This window comes from Pipra filicauda, unplaced genomic scaffold (genome assembly GCF_003945595.2).
Source record: "Pipra filicauda isolate LSUMZ 115617 unplaced genomic scaffold, ASM394559v2 scaffold248_size1969534_pilon, whole genome shotgun sequence".
Lineage (NCBI taxonomy): Eukaryota > Metazoa > Chordata > Aves > Passeriformes > Pipridae > Pipra > Pipra filicauda.
In genome coordinates, this window is record NW_024104363.1 from 760,309 (window position 1) to 784,642 (window position 24,334).

The 24,334-nt window shown below is 38.5% G+C and overlaps 1 protein-coding gene across 2 annotated transcripts in view; it reads right to left on the reverse strand.

The window, feature by feature from the left end:
- The window catches only part of RNF144A (ring finger protein 144A), a 64,976-nt gene that overhangs the window by 15,035 nt on the left and 25,607 nt on the right, over positions 1–24,334 (reverse strand). For both annotated transcript variants that reach the window (XM_027737437.2, XM_027737435.2), the window contains one exon: positions 12,896–13,041. In XM_027737437.2, the coding sequence (XP_027593238.1) occupies positions 12,896–13,030 (135 nt within the window). In that variant the 5' untranslated portion in view covers positions 13,031–13,041. The remainder of the gene's footprint in view (positions 1–12,895; positions 13,042–24,334) is intronic.

The following is a 24,334-nucleotide window of genomic DNA, read 5'->3' on the forward strand; positions in this document are numbered from 1 at the left end:
CCACAGTAGTTGAAAGAGAAGCAGATGCAACACATTCCAGTTTACCAGAAATGCTCAAACAACACTAGGATTAGTACTCAATTATACTCAATTATGAAAAGTTCATTGCAAAACAATTACAAAAGGATGACAAATAAATTGTTGCTCATTTTCTATGTAACTTGTAGTTGATTCCATGCTGGAAGAAAGTATCTTCATAGCCTTTTCAGTAAGGAAATAAAGTACTGTACAGCATGAAGAAAAATGTGGGAGTGTAAGTCACCCCAAACAATGTTCAAAATGAACTGTATTACATAATTTTTCTCAGAGAAAACAGAAGATGAAATTAGATACCTGAGGGCTGAGGTTGGACTAAAGTCACAAGATACTTCTTGTTGTACATCAACCCTTACAAAACAAATATGCTGAGGAGCATCTTTATTTTTTTAGTAGATGTGCACCAATTGAAACTCGCTTTTATTTGAAGAAGTACTTTTACCAAATTCCACTTATTTTTTTCTTTAAAAAAACCCTCATCTCATTTCAGTAATTAAATAACTAAATATTATTTAAGTAAATCACACTTGAAGGTACTCTAAACCTTTCAAAAACTGATTTTTTTTTTCATTTGCATTTCTGCTTTATGCATAACAATCTCTAGCCAGGTTATTCTGGTTTATGCTGTAGTTGTAACAAGCAAAGAGGTAAATGGAGTAGCTTAGATTTCTATCCAGCATGCATTCTGTCAGCATATCAAACAATTCAGGAGAGGAAAACAGTTATTATATGGTGGCACTCCAGGACACTGCTAATGTTTTTTGGGTTCCTTAAGGATACAGATCTATTTTTTTATCTATTTATTATCTATATTTTTTATTTATTATCTTATTATTTATCTATTTATTATCTATAACATTTCATTTTACAATGTCATGAATGTTAGACAGGCAATGAAAACTGCCATTTAACTCTGGCAATTTCCCACAGACAAAGGAAAGCAAAGCACTGCACAACACGCGTTACATATAAACTATATACAGGCTACATACACCATATATATAATATATATATAACCTATAAATAAAACTTTATATAAAAATTACGTAAAGTACAGGTCAAGATGCATCCAGTGCCCCAGATGCTGCTAAGATCAGTCAGAAGAGACTGGTTAGCTCCCCTGAGCACCAGCCCTCTATTTTTCCCTGTGCATCCCTGCTCTGTCCTCCATCCATCACTGTTGCCCTTTCTGGTGTGTGGATAACTTTCACTTGATAACTCAAGAATTCTACTGTCACTTGCTGTCCCCATGCCAAAGGGCAGGAGCACAACCACTTTGAGGAGTTTTGACCCAGATCGATTCTTACTTCACAAAGGTAAACTGAGAGTCCAACTCAGCAGCAGTTTTACTATAAGCTGCCTATATAAGTTGGGAATACTTTTGGTTTTGCCTCAGAGACAGATGGCTAGTAAAGGAATGATTTCCTTTCTGAAGCTGCCAAACACAGTTTAGTATTTAAAGCTCTGCAAGATGTGCTGTACTTCTAACCTTTATAGATCAAGGATTGCATCACACAGAAAGGTATGTTCAGTGACCACTACATGCTGCTGTTTTAGAGCCTATCTTTTTGTCTAATGCTATGAAGATCAAAATATCCTACGAGAATCAAAATGGTTATTTTTTGCCTAATTTCCAAACCATAACACAATCTTGCTCTGTTGCACTTAGCTCTAACAAACATGCACAGGCCACAGCAAAATTTATATATATAAAGAATTAAAATTTCTGGCTTTCAATCTTTTTTTCAGAAGAATTCCAGGAACAATCATGCTTACTTCTGATGATGGTGCTTTGACTTATTTCTCCTGACATCAAAACTCAAATAAACCCCATCCTAATTCCTAAGAAGGAATCTGGCTTTCATTATTTCCATGTGGGGCAATACTTATCTACCATCTACTTTGACACAAAAAAATGTATGCACTAGGTGCCTAAAGGTCATTTTACAATACAAAATGCATATAATCAAAAACACTTGAAGATGTTTTTGGAAAGTCATAACAAATTTACTTTTAAGAATGCGTTATTGCTACTATTGCAGGAAATGAGAAATGGCTTTTCAAGATGTCATCTTTAATTTGCAAGTTAAGTGGGTAGAAATATTATCCTGTATTATTTTCTTAACAGCTGCTAGGTGGATTTGGTCAGAATGTAGACTTCTGACTACATTAATGCTGCAGATTCAAGTGCCAAGTCATATGGGAAATTTTATAAATAAGTCAATGGATTTGGAACAGCCAAAATGCATGACAGGATTGCAGAGCCAAGTATATCATCATATCATTTGATTTATTTCTTAAAACTTCAAATGTATTTTAGTGCTGGCACTAGGCCACAGTCATTCCCAAATAAAATGTGCACTACATGCGGAATCATCACATGCTGGTGTTGATAAAACATTTTTCAAAAGCGACACACAGATAAAATTGAAAGGAGAAAAAATGAAGAAATAAAAAGAAGAAATGCAGCTTTTACCAAGTTCTAAAAAGAAAAGGAAAATAGTTTTTTACAATGCATTTGGTAATGGTAAATAGTGAAGATAAGCAAAGGAAGTTGCTACTGTACACAAAGATTAACCAGGTAAATAACCCCGCACTTTGGGTAGACAACCACTAACAGTTTGCACTGCACTCCAGGAACACAGGGAAGGACTGACATGCATTTTTAACATGGGAGATTTCTTTAAAGTTCAAACTGATCAAGAAAATGTTTTCAAGTAGGATGATTATTAGTATGTAGACTAAGTTGCTAGTCTAAAATTCTGTATCAAACCAGTATTAAGTGAACTTCTAAAAATATACATACATATATACACACACATATATAAATAAACTTGCATTCAACCATGTGAAGAACCAGAAAACGCCAGCTGGTATTTTGTGATTCATATTACAAGTGACATCAGACTAGGTGAATGTAAAGATACCTTTGAGCCTTACATTCTAGGAAAGAATATGAAGAATACGAAAGGATATTGAGTGAGTAGCACTTACTTAGTAGTGTCTTCTAGCTACAAATCTACAGTTTGGTTCTATGGGTCATTTTTGAGCTAATAGGACACTAAGCCAAAGCTCAAAAATTCATGTGATGAGGATACACAGATGAACATAATTACCACAACAACTACTTTTGATAGTATTTTGTAATACTTTTATGCTCTGCATACCAGGAGTTTTTCTTTACATTACTTTAAAATGACTACCCAGAAGGTGATATCTTCTCTTGCCATAAGGCAGTGCAATATCAGTTATTCCACTGCTCTGAGCTAATTCCACTAAGCCACTTCTGCAGTCAGTCTGGTGAATAGGTGTTTATACTGGTAGACATATTGCCTGTAAAGGTTTCAGGTAATGAGATGTAATGCCCTATTTTAGCTTCAGATTAGGACAGTACATAGTGATGCAGTGTGTAATACTCAATGGGGCTGGGGGCGAGAGTGTGTGAGTGAATTTCTGTAACTACAAAAAAAAAAAATCAGATCAATTTGGATGTCCATGTCTCAGGTGAAGACTAATACTCTTGGAATAAGAGCTTCCCTCCCTTTTGTCCAAACAGCAAACTCACTCTGGTAGAGAGTTTTTACTTGAATAAAACATCTTCTAGAAATATTTTCCATTTTGACAAAGCTGAACAATTCCAAGAAGAAAAACTCCCCTAAATTAAGCAGCCTACATCTGGTGTGTTCTCTGAAGAGAGAAGTAAGGTTTGACCTTCCCTATTCCTGAAAAAGAGATTCTTGTAGCTACATACAACTTTCATATGCTTCTTAAAGCAACAGCTCATCTGGCAATAGGACAAATCATAGAATGGCTCGGGATGGGACAGACCTTAGAGATCATCTAGTTCCAAGCCCCCTGCCATAGGCAAGGACACTTTCTACTAGACTAGGTTGCTCAGAGGTCCATCCAAACTGGCCTTGAACACTTCCAGGGATGGAACATCCACAACTTCTCTGGGTAACCTGTTGCAGTGCTTCACTACCCTCATAGAATTCTTTACTTAGTATCTAAACCTACCCTCTTACAGTCTGAAGCCATTTCTCCTTATCCAATCACTACATGCCCTTGTAAAAAGTCCCTCTAACTTTCTTGTAAGGTCTCCTGGTCAGGCTCCTTATAACAGGACCCCATTATAAAGTTACCTGTCCCAGCCCTCCCTTTAATTCTGACCCATAAGCTCTGGGTTGGCTCCTCATTCATCCTCAAGCAGAGCCCCACAGCTGGTTACTGACATACAGGGTAACTGACACCCCCACCTCATCTCCTCTGCCTGTTCTTCCTAAAGAGCCTGTACGCTTCCATTCCAGCACTCCAGTCATAGGAATCATCTTATTTTAAGCTTAATGTTTCATAGAAAAAGAAAACTACTTTCTGACAGATTTCCATGGAAGAAAACATGTGAGAGAAAAGAAAAGGTAGATTTCTTGGAGAGCTTTTAAGCTTCTTTCAAACTTACTACATGGCCTCTTTGTGTTAAGTACTTACAATCCTGTCTCAAATCTATTGTTGCTTAATAACAGGCTCAACTTGGAATCACTCATGCATTGCTGCTCCAGTGTGCACAATTCTCTACATCAGATCTCCAATCTAGCTTTTTAATATCACCCTAATCCTACTTAGTTGACAAGTGATTTATGACAAAATATCTACACACACAATCAGAGATCTGTTTGAAGCATATTCATGACTGTGGGAGTGATTTTTTTCCTCTATTAGATAATCTGTCAACTATACTGACCAACTCCACAAGCACAAGCTATATCCAACTCCACAAACCATCTAGACCAGAGACAGATGTACACTAGAGATGTTTAATATTTGCAGTAATACTTTGAACTTAAAGAATTTCCATTTCTATAGACATCTTCTCACAGACAATACTATCAAAGAAATCTTCACTATTAAAATTCCAATTTTTATTAACCCTGCAGCTGATTCATCATCCTTAAGAATAAATCACAGGAAGAAACAGTCACTTATCTTGACATGCAGTACTTCCAATCTACCAATCTGAAAGCAGTAACAGAGAACAGTCTAACATGTTTATTCTTTATATCCTTTGTTTTGTTACAGAGACAAAAGTTCTGCTACACAAGCATACCAAACCTTGACTCCCAGAAAAGCACCTGCAAGGTGATCCAGAGCTCTGCAACAGGAAAATATTTAGTGCCCTGTGCTGTGAACAAGAATGTACACACCAAGAGACCTTGGCCAGGACCAGATATAGGTAACATCACAGCTGATAAATGTTTTACATTGGCAAACCATTTGAAAAACCTGTTTGACAGGCTTCTTGCCTCTGCCTGCCCAATACTTGGACTTTTTTTAAAAGATACCTTTTTGTTCAAAATTGCCAAGGGTAAATGCCTCTTTCTCCCATCATGCTGTCAATTTTTAAAGACTGCACCAGCTGTTCTGTAGCTCTGTTACAGACTATATTGTTAGTCTAAATGCAATCACATCATCTTGCCTGTGGATGATGGCCAAACAGGATGATGGCTGGGAAAGATAAACAACCTATGTGCTTCCAAGTCTGAGGACAAACCATCTGAACATCCTTTTCTGAGCTGTAAAAATTTTCTTGTTCAGAAATCCCTGTGCTCCCATCCACGGTGCAATCTCAGGATGAGAATTGGCCAGCATCCTGGCAGGAGCAGGGACTCAGCCACTGTACATGTCACTGTGTTTAGTGCAACGACGGTTGTTGATTCATCCCGTGGACAGCAGAGCAATTTTGTTGCTTTGGTTCTATCTCTGTCCAAAGGCTTTGAGAGTATCACAGCAGTCCCTGGTACACACTGCTTAACTGATGCAAACAATAACTCAGACAAAATATTTATAATAGGGATGAGGTGCATCACCCCTCTGACTGAATCCAGCCTCCAACCCCTCTGAGTAAGACTAACTGCCAGTTTGAGTACAGGGAAGTGGCAGCATCAGGCTATGGAATAGCTATGAACGTAAGGTGAGAAGAAACATATGTTTCAAGAATGCAGCAAGAAGAGCCCCGATAACTACTTCAGCTCGAGAAATATTAAGATATGGCAAACATCCTGTGAGACACAGCAATCAATGGCTGCACAAATCACAGGTAGGACCAAGCATCCAGAAACAAATGCACTGGAAAACAAGTGCCTTTTCCCAGTTGAATATCTTAAAGGGAAGGCAACCCAGACTTACAGCAGCCTAGCCTTTGAAGTAGTGGGGCTGTTTTTTATATATACATTTATTTATGACTGTGTACTGTAAAATATACAGAAGACAAACAATTTTTCTTCAGAGAAATCAATCATAGTAGACAGCAGAAAATGGCCAAGTGAGACAAGGATAATATCTTGTAATTTGTGCATATCTTCATCTTAGAATAGGTAGTTCAAGTGCATGTACGTGTAAACTTCTTTCATGTTGGATTTTTACCCCTCCATTTCCCTGCATAAGCTGCTTGTTCTCACCTATTCAGGGCTGAAATTCATAAAAACACACAGAGTAAACTTTACAAAAATGAACTTGTTTTCAAAATGCCAACATATGTTGGATGAAACTTAAATATTCAGGAGGCAAAACCGCCAACAAATAATTCAGTCTTTCCTTATGTTTGAGAAAACTTTATTCTATTTCAGAACAAAATTAATAGTTCTAGTGGGAGGACAATACACCTGCAGCAAACAAAGGACCTTCCCTTTTCACATGCAAAACACTGCAATCAAAAGTGAACTAGTTTCCCCAACATGCTTATGAAGGACAGATAATGTTAATCTCATTCAGTAATGTCACACAGGAGAGGAAAGCTGAAGGCTCCGGATCAAGTTTAGTTTTCACTCAGGGTTCTGCAGCTCACAAATGCACATTACTCTGTAAACAGGTAAGGTTATTATTTAAGCAGGAAGTTCTGTCATCACAGCACCTAAAGACAAGTCAGAACTCAGCCAGCCACGTGAATTGCTATGCAAACACATAATGACCTCTAACCAGGAAGCCTCTACTGCCACATCACGGGTCAAGATTAGTATCAGTTCTCTGCTAAGGCTGGGGTAAGTGAGAAAAAGCAGCAAGCTGTAAGCTTTGCCAGCAGCTAGTAGGAAATAGGGAAACATTACAGCTACTAAGGAGGACTCGGAATTCTGTAAAACCTCACAAGCCATTAGGTTTTCCCCCCTCCTGTTTCCAGGCATGTAGGGCATCTCCTTTGGTAGAGGCAAGGTCTGGTCCCACTACAGTGCTGCCCTGCTGAGGTAGGTTTCCCTTGGCAAGCAGACACAAACCATCCAGGATCAGGAAGGCAGCCAAGCCCACCTGTTCCCATCCACACTGCTCTCTGTTTGCCCTGCCCCAGGGGAAAGAGAAGCTGAACCTGCCTCTGCCTCACTTGGAGTGAGGGATAACACTAACTAAATCATTCCTTTTCCTGTCATTTAACTCAGAGAAGCTCTATGCGCTTCCAGTCAAGCATAACAAGAAGAGGAAAAAAAAAAAAGGATTCCTGATGCCGGTTACAGGCAGGATAATATTTGCCTTGCTGATCTTCAGTCTGTGAGGAAGCCGAAAGAGGGGAATGATTAGAATTAAGCAGATATGTATGAACAGTCACGATTAGGCAAATTCAGTAATCCTGTTTAAAAAGGACTAGTGAAAGCAGGAGTTTGTCACTGTCCTGCTGCCATGCTACTTGAGATAGAATACACCAAACCATGGGACACCTAAAGGTCCAGGTAAGATTAACCAGTTGCCTCAAGGGCTTAAGGTAGAGTCTAAGGAGCAAGAATCAAAGTATGAGTATCTACTAAGCAGTGCTAGTTTCAAACACCACAAAGTTGATCCACATGTGCACATATGGCCAACAAGAAAACACAAACAAGCAGCAGAAGGTAGGTCAACATTAGTTTTGTTATTTTCTGATTGTAGGCCCTCTCACACATCTGAACAACAGTTTCTCCTTCCATTAGTAACAAGGTGGACTGCAAATGAGCAATCAAACTTTTCCATTAAAGACAAGTTTTCTGTTAGGCTTCATATTTCTTCTAGATGTTTTCTTGCCTGGACTACCTACTTGACTGATTTTCTTTTTAAATTTGAGAAAAGTAAGCAATGAATCCTCCAGAACCAGAATGATCAGCACTGCATAATACCTTGAAGGGAATTGAGCAATCTAATATGAGGTCAAAAGGAGCTTAGCATGTCTTGAGTAATAGTGCCATCATGGTACTTGCAACACATTGACAGATCCATGCGTATGCTTCTATATATATAAATTATATAGTATTTATGTACACAGATATACATGTAAATCTGAATTGGAACACAGTCAAGCAACTAACTGCTTAAATGCAAGAATATCAACTAGAACAAAAACCTGTTGTAACTTTAGCACAAATACAATTGGTAACACATCAAGGAAACATCCTCTCCTTTAAGACACATGAGAATTTCATCATAGATTACAAAATAATCAGAATTTCAGACATCAAGTCGACTAAAATTGCTCCCTCCTTATCTCCTGCTAACTCTTCAAAAAAGAAAAGGCTAAGTAATTAGTGAAAAAATTTAGTGCAGTAACTAATAAAAAGATAGAAAAAAAGCAGTGTTCTCTGCTTTACTCTCCTTCTACAAGTGTTACGAGGAAAGATTTCTGAAGAAAACATGTACAACCAATTGCTTCTGCTGGGGTAAGCAACTGTTAAGCAACTATCTTAAATTTTAAGTTACTAACTATGTACTGCGTGCTATTTAGGTGGGAAATGATTTAATAAAAAGCAAGCTATTTAAGTGTTTTGGTCCAGAATTAGATGAGCACACTTAAGATTAGTCCTCTTGTCAACATGATTCCAGAAGAGAGATAGTAGTCTGCCTCTCGATAATACTCAGAAAAACTAAAAGCCATCACCATTCTACTCTCTAGACTTTTGTTCCTCTGGTACCTTGAGCAATCCAACAAGGATTTGCTTGAGGTGCCAGAGCAAATACATTCTTGTAACATTCCTAATGGATGAGATACACAAAACTTGAGAGCTCACAGCACTTCGTGCACATTAACAATCATAACGATAAAAAACATAATGGAGTATTAAATGGAGTAATTTGTACTAAATAGTCACAACTGCAAAGTAATACTATGGGAAACTGTAGTGCCTATGCCTTATCAGCAGAGGAGTGGCAGTCTGCTCTATTCAATCCACGCACAGCTCTGCCAGAAAGCAAAAGGAAACGGTGTCCCCATTCTATTTTTCAGTAGCTAAGTTGTGCTACTGTATAAGTGTCAGGAAGAGACAATTCTTCACGGGATCTTTACTACAGCACTTCTATGATTATAAAGAGTATTATAATATACAAATATTATAGGATTGAGAGACCTGTACATTGATACAAGTTCTGCCTACATACCACTAGCACTTAATTTCAAAGATTTTTGTAACACATACTGATGCTGTCTCAGCTTGCTGTGATTTAGACAGAAAGGCTAGAACTGGTGACAAAAGCTGCAGCAAAAGTAGCTCTCACACCTGTAACAGACATTCCTTTTTCTCTTTTGTTCATATCCCTGGAGAGGCCATCAGTTATCTCTGTTCATTTACATAAAAGCAAGCAGCCAGAAAAAAAATTATATATTGGTCAATCAAAAACAAAATAGATGTAGTGGATGTACTGTACAAAGACTCCACGCAAAATTTTGAATCAAAAGGCTTGGGGTTTTTTTCCTGTTGGTTTTAAACAATTTTAGTTTGGCTATTTACAAAGTATAGTTAACACTTAAGACTGCAATGTCCTTGATGTTCATGGAAATTGTCACTGGAGGAACAGGAGAGGAGGAATCTGAACAGCTCTCACACTTTTCCTTAACAATTGCCAACAGGCTAAACAATCTTGCCTGATTTAGGGGAGTATTTTCTTCAGCAATTTATTTACCTTTGGGACAGCCTGCAGGTTGAGATGAAGGTCTTGGATTTCAGATGAAAGTTGGAACTGTAACACGTTTACAGCTATTGCCTCTTGCATTTATTTGACTGATTCTTAATTCTTCCTTCACCATCACCAATGAAAGCAAAAGTAATATTTCCTATTAATTTACGGCAGCACTTTAGGATAAATAATTTTTTCAGGGCGCTCAAACATCACTGTAGTGAAGCAAGTGACAAAAAAGAGGCAGACAAACTACACCAATTTCCTTAAACAGGACAAGGCTGAATGAACTATTTAAACAGTCAAATACAAGTGAAGTGGTGATTCCACCTGAATAGAGTTCAGATTATTGGCAAAGGTTACATATTTAATGTCTCTAACTGGTTGTATCTTTCAAATGAGCAGTAAGAGTCAGTTACTCTACCAAGAAACAGATCAGTGACAGTAGCAAACATTAGAAGGAACCAGGTGAAGATGAAAAGGTGTATCTGGTAACCCAGTCTTTCTGCTACCATTGAAATGTTACTGAAAACTGAAATTTAAGTATTTTCCACACCCAAGCAACAGGGAGAAACAGAATACTCAGCTGTAAGTACTACAACAGTGGAGAACAGATTTCATGAAGCTTATAATTTTACCTACTTTTGCATGTTTAAGCAAACACTCCTTTCAAACTGGAATTGTCTGTTTTATTGGTTGTTCTTTTTCCCATCAGGGAAAAAAAAATCTATTATTTAAAGACAGTATTTCCATGAAGAAAAATAAAATTAAAAAGTAACTAAAATCCTTGATCTTGAACATTAAGAACACACACCCAAAAAACTTTGTTGAAAAGGACTTTCAGATTTAACAAAAAAGAAAAAGTCACTCAATCCCATTTCTGAATCTGTAACACCATGTCAAAACTCTTGGGAAATTAAAGCCTGAGCATCATGTACCCCAGAAATTATATTCTTACTGATAATACTCCAACTCTTCCTCTGTTGAATCATCGTTACAAAGTTTTTGGTGTACCTGCACCCACTGCAAAATTTAAGGATCTAAAATTTTAACTTCAAGTCATTATTAGGTAAGAAAAATTAGTACTAGTTTTCATTCTCTATTCATAAATCATCAATATACATTAACTGTGATGATGATGATCTTTGTCATATTAGTATGTGACCATATTGCCAGTGTTTTGTACTTAACTGACAATATACTTGTTATTCCAGGTAAGCATTTGTACAATACAGTAATGGAAACCTGTTATGTGACTATGATACAGTGAAATTAAAGTCTATAATACATTAAATACTTTCGTAGTTACGAGTGTGTGGCAATACTGGGTACTGTTGAGAGGCATTTTGAAGAATAACGCAATCATCAGGCACAGTCAATATGGGTTCACAAAGGGCAAGTCTGTTTTAACTAATTTGATAACCTTCTATGACAAGGTCAGCTGCCTAGTGAATGAAAGAAAGGCAGTGGACATATTTTCTCTGGATTTTAGTAAGACTTTCGATACTGTCCTTCACAGTAGCCTTCTGCACAAGATGTCCAGCTGTGAGATGAGCAGGTGCTCTGGGTGAAGAATTGGGCTCCAAGGGTTATAGTGAATGGGGCTACATCTGTCTGGCAACCGGACACCAGCACTTTCTCTGAGCTCAATTTTAAGTGTCAGTTCTGTTCAACATGGTTATCGACTGTTTGGATGCAGGAGTTGAATGCACCATTAGCAAGACTGATGATGATACAAAACCAGGAAGTGCTGTTGATTCTCTTGAGGGACAAGATGCCTTGCAGAGGGATCTAGAGAAACTGGAGCAATGGGCTATGATTAATGGCATGAAATTTAAAAAGTTGAAGTGTCAGATTCTCCACCTCACATTGAGTAACACCAGACACAAGTATAAATTCAGAGAGGAGTGCCTCGAGAACAGTTCTGCAGAAAGTGATCTGGAGGTGCTGGGTGACAACAGGTTCCATACAAGTCAGTGAGCCCTGGCAGCCAGGAGGGCAAACCCCATTCCAGGGTGCATTAAACAGCCTTACCAGCTGGTCAAAAGAGGTGATTTTTCTCCTGTATTCAGCATTGGTGCAGCCTGGAGTGCTGTGTGCAGTTCTGGGCCCCATAATTTAAGGAGAATGTGAAGGAATCTGAATGCATCCAGAGAAGGACAAAAAAGCTGATGAAAGGGCTGGAAGGTACATTCATGTGAGGAGCAGGTGAGAACCTTAGGTTTGTCTTGTTTGGAGAGGATGGGGCTGAGAGGGTCAACTCGTTGCTCTCTAAAGCTTCCTGAGGAGGGGAAGTAGAGAGGGAGGTACTGACCCTCTTCTCCCTAGTATCCAGTGAGAGGACATGCAGGAATGGTTCAAAGCTGCACCGGGAAGGTTCAGACTGGACATTAAGAAGCACTTCTTTACAAAGAGGGTGACCAAACACTGGAACAGGTTTCACAGACAGGCTTGGGGCAGCAGCCTCCTGTCAGTGTTTAAGACGCATTTGGACAACACCTTTCACACCATGCTTTAACTTTCGATGAGCCCTAAAGTGATCAGGCAGTTGGACTGATGAACATTGCAGAACAATCCCTTCCAATTGAAAGGTTCTATTCTCTTCTAAAGTTAAAAAAAATAACCAAAAACCAAACAAAAAACCCCTACCAAAGCACTCAACCAAAATCCAGCCAATCAAAAAGCCACCCCCAAATCCAAGCCACTGAGAGATGAAAAGGAAAGCATGAATAACCTTGCTAAGGAGGTAACTATACAGTATGTTCAAGTGCCAAGTAAAAAAATTTTTTTTTGAACAGGAAAACAAAAGTTTACCTGCTAGCATTTGTGTCAAGTACACAGAAACAGTATTTATTTCCACTGCAACATCAATACTTCAGTGTGAAACCCACACAGCAGAAACATAAAAGTTATGTAGTTCAAATTATGTATTGGTTTTTATGCCTAATATAGAACACAAACTCACCAGGGTACAGAAGATGCATTGGCATTGTGCTATTGTTGTCATCTGCTCCACGGGATATTCACCAAGGCAGAGCTTGCAGGACACTAATGGGTCAAGTACCAAGTCCCAGGTAGGCCTGTATCTTGCTGTAGTCATTGCAGAGTAGTCTGAAAAACAGCACAAAAAGGAAAGATACTCCATTATTTCCTTAAATTAATACTCTACATTTCTGCCATTGGAAATCACACTGTCAGCTGCTGCCTGTTGGGTTTGGTTTTTTTCTAACAACTTTGCTGTAAAACAGCAATAGCTAATTTCTTGCTGCACTTGCAGTAGGCTATACATCCCCTGTCTGATGGAACTTCATGTAGAAAGCAGAAAGCAAAAAACCCACACTGACAAAATACGAGAGCAAGCAGTAAATACCTTTTGGTCACAGGCCTTTGTCAAACATTACACGTGCAAAAATCTCGTTTCCAATTCCTGTCATTTTCACCACTAGTTACAAGTTTTCTCTCACCAGCATCAAAATTTACTTATGACATTCCTTAACCTCAGCTACCTAGGCAAGATTCAAAAGGTCTTTCATAAGCCAGGCATTTATTATGCCCCTTTTCCAGTGTGATGACATTGCAACTCACAGAGCCAGATATTTCCATTTCCAAGAGCATGACAAATCAATCAGTTTGCTGTTAATTTTATAAAGAACAATAAATATTTTGAGTACACTACGAATTTTATCCTGCATTTTTCTTCCAACACTTTCAATATGCTGAGACCACAACTTTGTCATTGCAACAACCAACTGAGGCAGATAAGAGCACAAAGTGAGCTAAAAGAAGGGGTTATAATACCTATATATCACTCTAAAGACAGCAATAGGACAGGACCATGCAGAGCATCTTTATCCTAGGTTTCAGAGCCTCGATGGAGAGTTGTCAACTGACTAACCAGAAAGAAAATAATCTCACACACAAAAAAATGTATTCCCAAAAAGTGGAAAGCTAATTTACAAGTTCTACAGGAAGAAAAACAAAACAAAAACCTACGCAGCTCCCCCAAACATCTAGGGTAATTTATAGAGTACATCAAATATTAACAACATATTTACTAGTAATATTTTGTCACTGTGACATTGACCTTCCAAGTGTAGAAAATTCACATCCCAAGCTGCTGAGGGGTTCACATTATCTCACCTCTGTCCTTCAATAATTAGGTGGTTCCTTACCTTCTCCACACCAGCAGTTATGCCACTCCAATCATGTTTACAGTTTTTTTCAATTCTGGTTTTCTTTTTTCCCCCTGCCTTCATCAGCCCTTGCAGGAACTGCTTATATCTAAGTCACATCTGCGAACTTTGCAAGACCTCCAGAACTGTAAAAAACTACTTTAATGCTTACTAGACTAGATTTAGGTAGATGTTCAAGCAAAATGTGCTTTTTGTCCCTGAAAAAAAAATCACATGCAGACTTCACAAACACTTCTTTGAAGTCCAAGGCTTTGATATTTAATTGTGGGCATGACTCCACCAAGGTCTCTAAAATTTCTGAAACAAAGTGAAGATTTTGTCAGCCCCTCCATTCAGTCTAACTCATTAGAAGATGCTTTTTATAAGGTACATAAAGGACACCAAAAAACTTTTTTCTAGTGCAGCCATCAGGGAGGAGGGGAGAGAAGAAACATTAAGCAACCCCATTTCCAGGGTTGCTCTGGATCACTTCCTCTGAAAGCCCCCCCAAACTCCACAGTGTTTCAAAGGAAACAGATGAAAGAGTCCTGCAGAACAGCACATGAATAATGGCTCCACGTCACAAAATACAACTTGTGCTGTGCGCACTGTGTTCTGAGATCTTAACATCATCTGACACAGTGATATTAATGAAACCCCAAGACTTTTAAGGTTATTAGGTTGCTTCTTTACTGTCAATCACCACTACTTCTTCATTTAACACAAATTACCAGCAAAACACATTTTCTTTTTCCAAGCTTTGGTTAAGCTGACATTTACAGACAGTTTTATAAGGTATTTGAGAAGAAGTGACCAAACACACCTGAACTGTCTGCTACTGTTTGGAGTGTCCTTTGCTTGTCCTGACCAGTTTATTGCATATCTGATACTTATGGTAGCAAGTGGATGAAACTAGCAAATGAACAATCAAGAGGGATAGATTTAAGTTAAGGATGCACTTGTATACATCAGGCAGACCAAAATCCTAGCGAATTTTATGGTGAAGATGTAAAATCCAATACAATGCAAACTAAGGCTTACCAAATATACGATATAACCCAATTCAGACAAAAAAAGAAATTTAAATATATATTCCATGTGGGTCAATAAATGAAGATAAAGGGGAAAATAATCAACATTTCAGCCCCAATGATTACCATTGTTCCCTAAGACATTCAGAGGCTTACTGGTATCCCTGTGGTAATTCTTCTTGCAGCACAACTATATTGCAATAACACCTCACTGGGAAATATTTCTCCTCTTCATCTTCTGCAAAGTAAGAGTGAATCAAAGTGAAATGTCTTTCAAGCTGGTTCCCAACAGGCCAGCAGAAACTGGCTGCCCTATACAGTTGGCATGTAATTCATGCTGAATTCAGCCATCGTGATAACCAAGCAAAACCTGAATTCAGCTTCAAATGGTAGCAGACCTATTCCTGCTCACCCCTCCTTGCCAAACACCTTTTAATAATGAAATCTTACATTTACGATGGGACAGGAGCAAGAAATTTGCCACGTGGCCTTGAAAAATATATACAAAAAACCTCCACATCCCAGTGGATCATCTCTGCTGGGTATCTCTTTAAAGGTAGAGAGAATAAAACTTTCCCAAGCACAGACTAGATCTTGTTTCATGATCATCTGGCACACTGCTGCAACTAAATAATAAGCTTCTGTGTTTACATCATGATGCTTAAAAAAGCTTTTTTACAAAAAAAAACAAAACCAAAAAACAAAGCACAACAACAACCCAGCACAAAACCAAACAACAAACTCACAAGAGAAAAGCAGAGAAACAAACACCTTCTGTCATAAACAGATTAAGACTCCCACTGTTCCACAGTTGTGGCTTCTTATGGCTTCAGATTGTGTTCTCATTCATTCTAGTGATGAGCAATGTTTCAAGGAGAATGCTACGTAATTGCAAGAAAAAAGACAAGATAACTAAAAGAAGTTCTAGAGAAACAAGACATTGAACAACGCCTTGATTTGTCATTGTACTCAAGGTCACCAGTTACACAAACAGCCAGCAGAAAATTTTGCCTCTTCATTTGGCTACCTGCTATGAGGCCTCAAGAAGTACAGCTAGTGAAGGTACAGAACTACAGACCAATAGACCCAACTGAATAGACCTTAGCACACTAAATATTTAGTTCATTGGAGATTTAGTGTTGCTTACCAAGCTCAGTCCAAACACCAATACTGAAACGGACACAACAAATCAGACTTAAAGGCACAGAAAACCAGAAGGGAAGCTGGTTGTCAGTTCAGACTCCAAACTCCACTGCAATCAAGGTCAGTCTCATTTTCACATTTTTGCTGACTGTGGTCCATATCTGATAATATTGAATTTGTAAAAAATATGGTCACACAGCACATAATTTTCTAGGACAGCATCCCAAAGCAAGCTGAAAGCAAGAAGCATAAGAAACAGCTTTACTAAGAGTTTGTTCAGACAGTCTTGTCATAAATAATCAACAACCTGACTAATAACTGTTCAATTCTGCAATCATGTGCATGTCCACACTAAAAGGAAACCACTGCATAAAGAGAGAGAAGTGACTGAAGTCCTGTTGCTGTAAAAACATGTCAATATATTTAAAATGTGATTGGCATTCCAGGAAATGGGTATGGAGGGAAAAGGAATCTTTCATTTTTTTCACTTCTGTAGAACAATTAATGAATTAAGTGAACACAAATTGTATTTCTGAACAGTAATCCCTCAGTTTTTGGTCCACCTACACAGACTACATTTTCCAGTGAGAAACAGCTGACTTGACCTCTAGTAAGTCAAGAATAGAACAATTCTTTTTTTCCAGGCCTCAAAAAGTTGCAGAAACCAGTGAAATAGAAATATTGTGAAAGCTTCTGTGAAAGCAGGAAATAATGCAATTTTTTTCCATACAAGTCATTGAAGAAGTCATAAAACAGGATGATTTTTCTTACTGCTTGCTAGTCAAGTATTTTATGGCATTATACAATCAAGTTGCATTTGCATCGCCAACACTTCAGATGCATGACCACCACTGTGAGAAAAGTGTGACTAGAAAATAGGGTTGAATAACAGTCATATGAGCACACTAACTGGTGGGTCTTTTTCACCAAGCAAGACTCAGAACAGAGATTTCAGCAGAATCTAAATTTCAGCTTTAACTCAAGGATGGGCTTAATTTCTAAATTAAGAGCTTCAGTCTCCTCTCCTACTAGACACAGGTAATCAGGTACACTTAAGTCATCTGCCTTAAGGAGTTATCTTAATCTGAATTTACTGATACAATGAAAAGCAGCTCTTTTAGAAGTCAAGGGAAGGGATTTAAACAGGATTTAAATTTGTTCTCATTCCTCTCATCCCTCTTTGTCAAAATAACTCCATTGAAAGTCATACAGGCTACTAAATGAAATCAAACACATCTACTATAGTACAGTTTTAGTATTGTGTATATATATTTATAGATATAAGTATAATATGTAATTCAGACTACATTTCCCCCTACATGAAGTGAAACACATCTGTCACATTGTATTTATTTAATATATGAAGTATGTTTATATACTATTTATACCATTTTTAGAAATACATAAAAATATAAATCTATAAAAAAAAAATCTCAATTTTTTTACTTACAGGGAAAAACCCACACATTTCTGAAGTGAAGTCATCTGCAGAAAGGCTACTACATTGCACTGTGGGACTGGCACTGCCTGCCACATCTATTAAGTGAATATTTTTGACTCTGACCTAAACAATTCTGAGCCTTCCTATGCAGCCACAGCTGCAGCTCACCGCACACAATTCAGCAGCTTTCTGCCATACCCCCAAGGCAGCGGGGACCTGTTTACGTGATCAAGGTTGGTGGCTAAGGGTGTTCAGCAGTCTTGCAGCTTGCATTATTTGTCACCCCTCTGTCAGAGTTTGAACTTGATGCCCTTTTTCTTTGTTCCTGGGCTCTTAAAAAGATCCTCAGGAGGATTATGTGAAAGGAGCCTACATGATATGATTGACCACTTAGCAACTATTTTTGGCGTCCACAGTTGTTATTACGCAACTATACCACAGATAATGTCATTTAAAAGTCACTTTACAAAACAAATTGATTAATAAATCCACCACTAGGTAGATTTTATGGTAACACAAGTTGGCAGGCAGATTAATACCTCTCATTTATCAATCAGTTAGTTACTGGCATCTATCTAAATAAACTGTCTCCAGTTCTTCATCCTCACAGAACTGCTTGGGAAGTAAAGCAGAATCATTCTTTGATATCAGGCAAACTAACACATGGAAATTTGGATTTACATGGATATTCAGAGATTTCTAACTTCAGAGTTCTGATGCCTGCCTTCTTAGGTTCTTAAATTCTGTCAAATGCCTCCCTAACTCTAAAGGTCCACTCACAAATCTGATCTAAAATCAACTACATTATCTACAGCATAAGTTCAGCAGGTAGATGTCTTCCTTTGAATTCCAGACAACCCCAACCCGTAAAGCCATGTTCTGTCTTCCAGCAGTATAACAGGCTGTTGTTTTCAGGCATAACTCACTTCAACACGTAAGAAATTTCAGCTTGTGCAGAATACTGTAGAAAGTCATGTCAACACATTGTCTATTCTGAACTCTCCAGACCTGGCCTTTAAGTCCTTACACAGATTAACCATCAATTCCATCCTCACTATGTTTTATCTTCAAACTGTTCCAGTGCCCAAGCCCAGAAAGGATAAAAGATCACGTATAGGCTTAGAGCACTTTCAGCAACTTCAGTCTCTTGGACAACACAGCTCATGGGAAACAGGCTCTTACTCTGAGTTGAAATAATTACTCCAGGGACTTCAGTCCACTCACCAACAGCCACTATGTTTCTTTGCTTCACCTTCCTGACTGATATATATATAAGATATGGCTATATGAGTAACATATATAGAGAACATAAAAATATATACATTATAAAGATTACATTGAAACATTCCAACGGCAGAGGGAAAAAAAAGAGAAAGAACATTTAGTTTTTCACTAATGAAAGGTATTTGAACAATACCATTATGAGTACAAAACTGTACTGCTTTGGGGACAAGTCATTGCTCGAGAAAGTTTAAAAAAAAAAAACAAACAAACCACACAACAATTTCTTTGCTAAATACCTGGCTAAAAACTTCTTGTTTCTTTTCCAGAGAAATTAGAGCATCATATAAAGCAAAAAACCCCAAACCTTAGACAACACGGCTTGATTACTGATCATGAAAGGTTTTAAATATTAGAAATTAGTGGTCAGTTTCTAGATCTATGGATGTATATGACAATACTGCCTATTAAATTCATGGGTGGGTAGAGAGAAAAAGATACTATGGAGACAAAGGCAGAAAACAACAGATTTTTAAAATTCCAAAAGAAATGCCATAAACTCATCATCTGTCCATGTAGAAGTGCCTCAGAGAGCTAGATCCCTGCACATATTCCAAAAAATACAGCTGCTGAATAATGTGACAGAGCCAAAGACTTTCCTGACCTTGCATTTTCCTGTGTTTGTCACCAGCTCTGGTGCCACTGTGGCTTCTTGAAGCATTGCCAAACAGCAGCAACCTGAAATAAACTGGGTGAGGTTGTTATTCAAACCCTGTAGGCAGGGCTGAAAACATTTCAAAGAGAAAACAAAAAATCACTCCATCTGAAAAACTGTAGATGGGAAAGGCAAATGGTCAGGCAGAAGGGAAAGAACGGGAAGATTCAAAGGTGTGGAGAAAAAGAAATTTAATGAAAAGAAAAAAAGGAGTAAGAAGACAGACAACAGAGAACAGGAAAGACAGGAGAGAAATGAGGAGAAAATAGAAAAAAATAGATCATCTTCCTGGCTGTTCTTGGAAGTAGTGTATTTTGTTGTACAGAGTAAAATAACAATTGAAGTGGAATTCCACTGCATTATGTCCCAAACATTCAATATCCCCAAAATATGGCATGAATAAAAGGACAAGTGTGAAAATACTAAGGAACACTGCCCAGAACTCATGTGTCTAATCAATGTTTGCTATCCAAGAGATTACAAAAGCAGCAGAGCACCTCAGGGAAAAGCTGAGAAATTTTTGCACCCTTCCATTTCCCAGCACTGGAGTCCCAGGCCCTCAGCACACCTCAGAGCACCCTCAGCAGCCAGAGACACAAGACCTTATGGTAATTTGAAACAGCTAGGTCAAGAGGACATGCATTTTAAAAACATCCTCATCCATGATGAATGGGAAAACTCCGTCCCCATCATACAGGAGGAAAAGCCTGGATGCTGTAAGCACTGGTGTATCAACTGGATCTGAAACTGCCACAAGTGCCACATTTTGGTCTGGAGAGAATGAGCCTGCCCATCTCACTTGCTTTTAAGAGTCATGAACCTACTAAAATTCTTATTAAAAATTCCCATAATTTTTTTTTTTACTTTACTGTAGTGAACCACTGCCTTTGAATATTGGGGCCAATACCAAGGTACCATATATGTATTATTGTGGCAACCACTAAACCCATACAAAAGTGTGGAAAGCCATAGGTTAAATCATTAACAGTCAACATGTTTAAGCTCTGAGTATTTTAGAGACAGGAAGATCAACTGCACACAGAAGAGATCTGAAAGCGAGGCAAGATGAAACCAACCTAAAAGAGACTGATTGTAAAGCCAATTGAAACCAAAGCATGCAACTCAACTGCAAAAACCCCCAAACACTATCTGTCAGAAGTCAGTCGAGATTGGATAATGTTATAGCATGTGAAGGCCAAAGTAATAAGAAGGGCACAGACAATTTCACTGCTTTCTAGGGTAACATTTTATTTTATTGTTTTCCAGAAATTCCTAAGGCACCCACTCAAAAACAACGGCTTTGCTATGTCTTTCCTCCCACCCCTTGTATTTCCCCATGTTTCTTTCTCTTCCCCAACTCTTTTCCCCTCCACCCCTTTCCTTGTTTCCTCCTATTCTTTCCCTCCTCTCTGCTTACAAGAACTAATGAATTAGTACACTCTGGGCTGTCTCCAGGACAGCAGTAAATCAGTAAGCAGCAGTTTCAAACTTTAACATACCACAAGCTTTTTCCTTCTTCATAGTTGACTCAGAAAAGTATGTTTACACAAAGTCCAACTAACATCAAGCTTGAGCTCTGTGAGAGTTTTCTTCATCCGGGGAAAGAGAAAAAAGTCATGGAAGCTTAGATCTAGAAACCACATTTAAAGCTATGCAAAGTTACTGAGAAACTGCAAATATGAGCAAGGGGAGTGGAGCCCCAGTTCTGATTGAGACACTTGGCCCACCAGTCAAAAGGAAATCAAAACTGTCCCTTTACTTGCAACTACGAAAAAATGCATGCTTAGGACACGCTGTACTTCCACTGTGCTTTACAAGTCTCAGATGAGGAACAGAGTACACAGGACTGAAAAACCCACCACAAACCCACTCGGGGTCTGTCACTTGCATACCAACAGCGGAGCTCAGGTTTGAACAACAGCTCCCATGTTAGTTTTAAGACCTGTTGCCTGTTCAAGGACAGGTCACTCACATGGGTTAGGAAACTTAAAAGACAGATTCTTATTATAGAACAACACTTTAATTTGGGGCAGGTGCTTAATTTGGTCTGGTTTCTTTCTCTTAGAATGTGATGGTCTAGTCAAGTCATTTAGCACTCATCTTGCAAGACCTTCAACAAACACAATCAAGAGAAAGTAAGAACGTCAGTGTGAACCACTAAGACTGCATGCACCAAAAACTGACAGTCTGGTGATTAGAATATCACCTGAATCACAAAAAAAACTTCTGATAACCTCTTCTGCCTCAAACTGACTGCGTAACTGAGCAGCTCACACAGCTTAGTCATGCCTCAGTCAGACACATCAGCTGGTACCTACCACAACACATAGGCTGAGCAGTGGATGGATGGATGAGCAGTGCATTAGCTGTCTAAGTACATGTTTTCCTTCACTTCTCCTCTGCAGAGAATCACCACTTACAGTAATTTCAGAGGTGTAAAGTATTACATTACATCAAGCCCCAGCTCTAATCCTTCACAGTAACATTACTGTTGCATAGTAATGCTTCCTGTTTCATTGTTGTTTTTCCCTCCCTCCCCACATTTCACAACATTAGCAATACAACACATATATAACACTTGTTTACTGCAGAAAGCAGCAGCATTCTAGCACCCCATCTGCACGTGGCAGAGACTGTGCCTAATGCCTCTGCAACCACACAGGCATAGATACCAAAACCAAAGGTTGAAGCACTAAGGGCATGTAGAGACAGCTGAAAGCATCACAGGGAAGAAATGAAAGAGTACAGGATCACCACAGTGGAAACACTCCCTTCAGGGTTCCCCTTGTCTAGGTAACAAGTACAATAAGTTACAGGCCTTTGATTTTGGGAACACACGCAGAGGAATGCTATTGGGATTTTCCCTGTACCACTCTGTATGCTTGAACACAGCTCAAAAATCAATAGGTACTGGTCTTTGGTTTATTACTTCTAGTTTCCATTTAGTTTTCTCCTTTAACTCACTGATTAATTGTACTAAATTAAGATGCTTTTGGATGTGTGAACTATAGTTTTTCTTTCCTCATTTCTAACAAAACCTTAAGAACAAACTACTGGTAATTATACAGTGGCAAAGGGCTTTCCCTCCCAATTAATCCATTTAATAAAGATAAGAGGCAACAGGCAGAAACCAATGCACAGCAAGTTCCACCTGAATGAGGTGGAACTTCTTTACTGTGCAGTGACCACACACAGGAATAGGTTGCCCAGAGAGGTTGTGGAATCTCCCTCACTGGCAATATTCAAGAATGTCAGGACACAATCCTCGGCAATGTGCTCTAGGATAACCCTGCTTGAGCAGGGAGCTTGGACCAAATGACACCCTGTGGTCTCTTCCAACAGTGACCATTCTGTGATTCTATGATTAAGACCTTCTGGACTTTTAACCTTTTATTATTATGGAAGAGACTTGGCTTTTGAGTTACCCAAGCAGAAGAGATGTCAAAAATTGCTGCAGGAATATACCAACTCTATAGAATAAGCTATCAAAAAGTCAAAAAGCTAACATATCAGCAAAATAGATTTGAATTGCAAGAAAAATAAATTGTATTGTTATAAAGAAAAAACTGAAGGTACTTAGTCCATTACACCTTCTACATACCCATATAGATCATCCTGCTAAAGAGGGAACACATCAGGTACCAATGAAGCAATATATAAATACCCAGTGTGATCAGAGTACTTAGCTTTGCTGTAGATTCAGTGTGCAGGAAAAAGTGACAGCCTACTCAAGATAGGAATTGCCTGCTAACATTTTGCATTGTCTCTCAGCACTCCCAGACCATATTAACTCCCTTCCCAAATTAACAAAGACATGGCAACAGGTAGTCAGTCCTGGAGTTTTGGATATACCCCATGCTGCACACTTGTCAGAGCAGTTTTGGTTTGTATCTCCGTTCAAACTGCCTGCATCCTGCTCTATCTGTAACTCCTACCTGCTTGTGAATGGGGGCAGGAAGGATGCTGAAACACAGCCCTTGCTATGCATCTTGTGGGTCACAGTGCTGACCTGCTTACTATCACAGAGCACACTGGGCACAGGGATAGAAAACACATACTCACTCTTCAGTTTCCCAGCAGAGAGACCTGGCTTGATGCATAAAGCAAGAGAAATTTGCATAGACTTATTCTGGCAAGGCAAAAAACATTTTTGGGGCAGCTTAAGCTTCTGGTCATCATTCTAGGGGTTTACAAAGAAAAGAATTAAAAACAAAACATTGAAACAAAGAGTTTTTTTCAGTGAGTCTCTGTGGTTTTTAAAGGAAGTTAATGGAATCATAATTTTGTTGTTTTATCTCCTAAAGAAGGAAACAAATAAAGCAGTGATACTTACATATAAAGCATTGACACAAAAAAGCCTCTTCATAAAATAAGCTCCTTCCAGAGGTCCAAGTGACCAGTCCATTACCTAAAAGGTGACTAAAGTTTGTCCTACAAAAACAAGACTCAAGAGAAGACTAAGTTCTTTGAAGATATGCTTCTCTCCCTTTGCTTGCAAAACATCTATGTCAAGTCTTTCACCCTGGACATGAGTTATGTCTGAAAAAACCTTTTCAGGAGCTTGACAGATAATCACATGGGTGCTCTGCACAGTCCCAACCAGTTTATTAACACAAATGAACTGCAAATTCCTCTGTGGGAAAAAGATTTTAATTTTTATGTTTGCACAGTGTACACTGAG